This window comes from Suncus etruscus, chromosome 2, assembly GCF_024139225.1.
Source record: "Suncus etruscus isolate mSunEtr1 chromosome 2, mSunEtr1.pri.cur, whole genome shotgun sequence".
Taxonomy (NCBI): domain Eukaryota; kingdom Metazoa; phylum Chordata; class Mammalia; order Eulipotyphla; family Soricidae; genus Suncus; species Suncus etruscus.
Window position 1 is genome coordinate 70,481,735 of NC_064849.1, and position 7,078 is coordinate 70,488,812.

The 7,078-nt window shown below is 33.6% G+C and overlaps 1 protein-coding gene across 1 annotated transcript; it reads right to left on the reverse strand.

Moving 5' to 3' along the window:
• Positions 1-5,592: 5,592 nt before the first annotated feature.
• LOC126001448 (olfactory receptor 4F3/4F16/4F29-like) lies at positions 5,593-6,537 on the reverse strand. The gene has a single exon (XM_049768718.1). It carries the CDS (start codon positions 6,529-6,531, stop codon positions 5,593-5,595), a length of 939 nt encoding a protein of 312 aa, XP_049624675.1. The 5' UTR covers positions 6,532-6,537.
• Between the last annotated feature and the right edge of the window lie 541 nt (positions 6,538-7,078).

A 7,078-nucleotide genomic window follows, 5' to 3' on the forward strand; every position in this document is an offset into this window, starting at 1 on the left:
CATCACTATTTGTGGTGAGCTTCATGAGGTGAGCTGTAACTTCTAGTTCTTCTCTCTTTTGTGTCTGAAAATTATTATTGCAAGAATGTATTTCATTTTTCTTAAAACCCATAGATGAGTGAGACCATTCTGCGTTTTTCTCTCTCTCTGACTTAATTTCACTCAGCATAATAGATTCCATGTACATCCATGTATAGGTAAATTCCATGACTTCATCTCTCCTGACAGCTGCATAATATTCCATTGTGTATATGTACCACAGTTTCTTTAGCCATTCATCTGTTGATGATTTTTGGTTAACTTTTTTTTGTTTCAAATGTCGTCTTATACACCAGAAAATATGGTACCTTTCTGCTGGAGTCTCTGGAAAACAGCTTTCCAAAAATATCCATATCTTACACATTTTTTACTCTAAATTCCTGAACTCTAAAAGATGTAAAATATAGATATACAAACATGAAATAATATTCAGGCATAAAAATAGATAAACATCCAATTCTTAACATAATATGGTTTAAATATATGCCAAATGAGATAAGTCAAACACAGAAGATATTGTATATCACTAATACACAGAATGTAAAATAGGAAAAGTAAAAAACATAGAAATAAAATGAAAAAAATTAAGATGAATAAGAAAAGTACAGAAAAAAAAGTTCAGTAGGTAAGATTTGTTTCTAGCACTATGTAAGTATGGTATGCCAGGCAATGTTAGAAATGATCCCAGGGCATACCCAGAAGTAAGTCTTGATCTTTCAAGTGTGACACTGATCCCCCTCTCTCCAAATGACTAAGAACAAATCTGTCCTCTCTGTAATCTTTCTCTCAGGACAAAGAAGATGGGAGGCATCAATTTCCCCAACTTTAAATTGTACTACAAAGCAGTAGTCATTAAAACAATATAGTATTGGAATAAGGACAGATCCTCATCAGTGTAATTGACTTGAATATTCAGGGAATGTTCCCCAGACATATAACCAGTTAATATTTGATAAAGGGGCAAGAAATAAAAAAATGAAGCAAGGAAAGCCTCCTCAACAAGTGGTGTTGGGACAACTGGTCAGCCACATGCAGAAAAGCAAACTTGGAACTTCTTCTAATATTATGCACAAAGGTTAAATCCAAATGGATTAAATACCTTCATATCAGACCCTAAAACATAAGGTATATAGAATCACATGTAGGTAAAACACTCCATGGCATTGAGATTAAAGACATCTTTAAGGAGGAAACAGCATTCTCCAAACAAGTGGAAGCAGAGTTAAACAGATGGGACTGTATTGAACTGAGAAGATTCTATACCTCAAAGTAAATCATGACTAGGATACAAAAGCCACCCACAGAATGGGAGAAACTATTCACCCAATACTCATCAGATATGGGGTTGATATCTAAGGTATACAAAGGTACTGACAGAACTTAACAAGAAAATAATTTCTAACCCCATCAAAAAATGGGCAAAGAAATAAACAATTATCAAAGAGAAAATTCAAATACTCAAATATCATATAAAAATGCTCCACATTGCTAATCATCAGGGACATGTAAATCAACACAACAATGAAGTACCATCTAATGCCACAGAAACTGGCACAAATCACAGAAAATAAGAACAATCAATCCTGGCAGGGATATGGGGAAAAAGGAACTCTCATTCACTGCTAGTGGAATGCCATTTAGTCCAAACTTTATGAAAAACAATATGGAGATTCCTAAAAATCTGGAAATTGTGCTCCCATATGATCCAACTCTACCACTCCTAGGGATATACCCTAGGAACAAAAAATCCAACACAAAAATGCCTATGTGCACCTATATTCATTGCAGCTCTTTTTACAATAGCCAGAATCTGGAAAAAACCCAGATGCCAGACACAAATGAGTGGCTAAAGAAACTGGTACATTTACTCAATGGAATACTATGTAGCCATCAGAATAAAATGAAATCATGAAATTTTCCTATAACTGGATGGACATGGACATTATTATGCTGAGTGAAATAAGTCAGAGGGAGATAGACACAGAATAGTCTCACTTGTATATGGATTTTAAGAAAAATAAAAGACATGGTTGTAATAATACATAGAGACAATAGAGATGAAGACTGGAAGGACCAGCCCTTGATATGATGAATATCACAAAGAGTAGTGAGTCCAGTTAGAGAAATAACTACACTGACAACTATCATAACTATGGTAGAGAGTAATAGAAATAGAATTCTTGTCTCAAATACAGGAAGGGGTTAGTGGAGGAGGGAATTGGGGAGCATTGGTGGTGGGAATGTTCTTTGCACTGGTGAAGAGGGGTTTTCTTTTTTTATAACTAAAACTCAACTACAAACATGTTCGTAATCATGGTGTTAAATATAGATATTTAGGGAACGAAGGAGATAACACAGTACTAGGGCATTTAGCTGGCACACAGCCAATCCAGGATGAATGGTCCCCCATGCCTAGCAGGAGTGATTTCTGAGCTCAAAGCCAGGAGTAACCCCTGAGCACTGATGGGTGTGACCACAAAACTAAGTAAATAAATAAATAATTTTGAGGAAAAAAGGTTAAAATGTTTAAAAATATTTAAGTATTAAGGCATGATTTATACACTTATTCATAACTGAGTTTCAGGTGTGCAATATTCCAGCACAATTCCATCAACACTGTCAACTTCCATCAATACAGGTTTCCTCCCTTGCTCCAGTCTGATGCCTTAAAACACACTTTTGTTTGAGTTCACACCTGGCTATGCTTAGAGGTTATTTCTGGTTCTGTACTCTGTACTTATTCCTGAAAGGTCTCAGAAGACCCCATAATATGGTGGGGATCAAACCCAGGTTGGTGGTATGTGAGGTAAGCATCTATACACTGTCTAATCATTCCAGCTGGCCATAATAGGCAATTTTTTTTCAAATTTTGCATAGTGCTATTGGCAGTATGTATTTATTTAAGAGTTTAGCGATATTTCTATTCAAATGGACACTGATACAAACAGACAATGTTTAAGTTTTGTTGTAGTTTAGATGTAATACTTAGTTATTATTGGCTCTGTGGTTTAGATATACATATATCACCTCTGCACCACTGATGTGCCTGATACCCCTAAACTCTCTCTAATAATTCTTCATTCTTCTTACTATGTTCCCTGAGTTTCTTTTCTTCCGATTTCTTCTCATTTCTATAATCTAGGGTCAATGGTCATATGGGCTCCCTACCCTTTCAATACTCTCCATTCCTTCCTCCTATATTCTTCTATATACCACAGATAAGTGAAATCATCCCTTTTTTGTTTTTCTTCTGAATCACTTCATTTAGCATCTTCACCCATCCTTTAATTCAAACAAAGTTGCAGAAAATTACATGATACCATCATTCCTTGCAGCTGAATAATATTATACTGTGACTATATCTCAGTTTTTATTGTCTACTTAAGTTGATAAACAGAGTTTGATTATATATCCTAGATATTGTAATGACTGCTATAATGAATAATGGTGTGCATGTGTCCTTTTGAATGAATGCTCTTGTATCCTGGCTATAGATGTTGAAAAATGGAGTTGTTGAGTCATGACAGCTCTACCTTTTCTTTTCTGAAAAGCCTTCATATTTTTCACTAAAGGAGTTAAACCAGACATTTCCATCACCTTGATCTGGATTTCTCTGATAAGTGATGATGAGTAAATGTTTTTCATGTGCCTATTGGTCATTTATCTGTTTTATGCAGATAAATGCTTATTTCCTCTCCCTATTCTTTGATAGGGTTTTGAAGAAATTTTTGGTTAATCTTTGTGGGATCTTTATGTATCTTTGATATTAATTCTTGATCTGATATGCTGAGTGCTAATATTTTCTCCATTTAGTTTGGTGTCTATTAGTTTTAGCCCATAAAACTTTAGTCATGAAAATACATTTTAACTTGGTGAATTACCATTTGTTTTTTTTTCTTTTGTTTTGCCAATGAAATGGTATCATGAAAAGCACCTCAGAGTTTCAAATCTTGCAGCATTTTGCTGATATTTAACTCAGCATATTTCTCTTTGTATTAGTATGCTTTTGTTCCTTTCACATTATTTTTATCTAATCTTTATTTTGTTTATTATGAGGCATGTGTACTGTTTTAGTCATAACAATATACTTAAGCTAATAACAATGTAAGTTTGATTATGTACAGTTGTACATTTTTAACTTTCTCACATATATACTTTGAAACTGATTTTACAACTCACAGATTTTTATTTTGTGTATCCATTAAGAATTAGACTGGAGTGATAGTATTTCAGATAGGTCACTTTTCTTGTATGCAGCTAAAAGGGGTTTCATCCATGGAACCACAGATGGTTCCTAGAATACTAAGAGGAATACTTTATTATAGTCTAGGAGTAATCCCTGAGTACTACTAGTAGGAACAGTCCTCAAAATATTATTGTGATTATTTAAATTTTGTCTTTTAATTTTTATGAAAGTGATTTCTGCATTACCATGAGCATAGTCTATAGTTGACTATAAATTTCCACTATCAATTATTTTTGTTATTTTCACATCTTTCTAATTTACAACTTACTCTGACAATTTTATAATAAAATTATGACATTTTCTTGATAAATAAAAAATTGTAATTAAGTTATTGTTCAATACTTAAATTTTGCTAGATACTATGGTAAGTTCTACCAAGAACTTAAGAAATCATATAAATTTAATAAAACTCTTGAAGAAATTTTAGCACACTCTAGCATTGCCCTATTATTAAAACAAGAAAGAATTTTACAAAATCCATTACTTATTTTTTATATATTTTTTTAATTTCAACAAACTAAACTGGAAAAAAACTTCTGCTCTGAAAAAGAACATGAGAGGGGCCAGAGCAGTGGTGCAAGCAGTAGGGTATTTGCCTTGCATGTGCTAACCCAGGATGGACCATGGTTTGATCCCTTGGTGTCCCATATGATCCCCCAAGGCAGGAGTGATTTCTGAGCACATAGTCAGGAGTAACGCCTGAGCATCACCAGGTGTGGCCCAAAAAGCAAAAACAACAAAAAAGGACATGAGAAACCTGTTACCAACATCACACTTCATGAAAGAATAAATGTTTTCTCATAAGGGCAGAAACAATCCAAAGAATCAAGGCACCACTTCTAGTCAGCATATCATTTAAGCTACCAAGTGCAACAAGACAATAAAAATCAATTAGTTAAAATAAAAAAAACAAATTTGTTGACAGAATAGTAATTTAAATAAAACATAATAATTAAAAACTAAAAAAGTGGCATTTTCAGATTCCAGAATATGTCAACACATAAATATATGTAACATTTTATCTTAACAATAGATACTATAAATTAAAATAAAATTTTTAATTTCAAAAATAAAAATAATTAATAATAAATATCAAGTTCTGTCAGTAAAACCTGTTCACAAAATACTACATAACATTTCTGAAATACATTTAAAAAAAGGAATATATTGTCTTCAGTTATGCTGTAGATCTTATAATTCACAGATGAATATATGAATAGATGGAGGCTCAAATTTCTTCAATCTGTGGTATTAAAGATAGAATCCCAGAGCTACACCAGGGTTAGTAAAACGTTTTAACATATCATTTATGAAATTTTTCTGTAAACCACAAATTTCTTGAATATTCGCTTCATTGCTGCCTTCATCTCTTTATTCCTGAATGTATAGATGACTGGATTTAAAAATGGAGTGAGAACAGAATCAAAAATCGCAAGAAATTTGTCCAACTGTGAATCTGGGTGGGGCCATGTATAGACAAATATGGTTGGACCAAAGAACAAGAAGACAACAGAGATGTGTGCTGACAAGGTAGAAAGAGCCTTGGATGAGCCACCTGAAGGATGTTTACAAACAGTACGCAAAATGATAACATAGGAAATGAGGAGGATGAGGAAAGAACCAACACAGATGAACCCACTGTTTGCAGTGACCATGAACTGCAATTTGTAAGTATCTGTACAAGCCAGCCTGAGGAGCCTAGGAAGGTCACAGTAAAAGCTGTCTAATACATTAGGACCACAAAAAGGTAAATTAATAATAAAAGCTAGTTGGAACAGTGAGTGGCTGACACCAAGGGTCACAGCAGCAGTCAGAAAGAAAATGCACATGCGTTGGTTCATGATGGTCATATAGTGAAGAGGTTTGCATATGGCAATATATCTGTCAAAGGCCATGGCTATTAGCAGCACCATTTCCACACCCCCAATGGCATGAATGAAGAAGATCTGAGCAATACAACCTCCAAATGAGATGACTTTATGCTTTTTGAAAAGATCATAAATCATCTTGGGGGAAGCAGTGGAGCAGGCTCCTAAATCAATAAAGGAGAGAGTGGCCAGAAAGAAATACATAGGGGAATGTAAATGAGGATCAGTAGTCACAGAAAACACAATGAGGATATTTCCAGTCATGCTTGCTACATAGAGCACAGAAGAGAACACAAGGAGAAAAACCTGGATTTCCCAGGAATGAGTTAGTCCCAGAAATACAATCTCAGATACAATTGAGTGATTCCCTCCATCCATGGATACAGTCACAGAGTGCCACTGAAATTATGAGAACTGGGAAAACGAAAAGGAAATTATGATTATAGAGATAGCATTAAATTACTGTGCCACTGAAATTATGAGAACTGGGAAAACGAAAAGGAAATTATGATTATAGAGATAGCATTAAATTACTGATATTTCTATGTTGCCATTATTAATTAAATACATATTTTAGTTATTAATATTATTTCCTCAAATATATAAAAATATCAGCCTAATACCACAGTAAGAGTTTCAACATAAATTATACTTATTAGTACCCCCTCTATAACATTCTATATTCACTATAATTAACAGATTATACAACTCAGGATCTTACATATGTACCCTACCACTAGAACTACATTCCTGCCCCCAAAGTTTTCATTATTTATACAAACATAAAGCAACCTAACTGTAATAGTACATAAAATGTACATTCAACTGAACATTATTTAGCTAATACAATATTAATAAATATTAGGGTAATGCTTAACCATTATTACTTTATACTGCTTCTTTGTATTTTTCTAATAATACACAG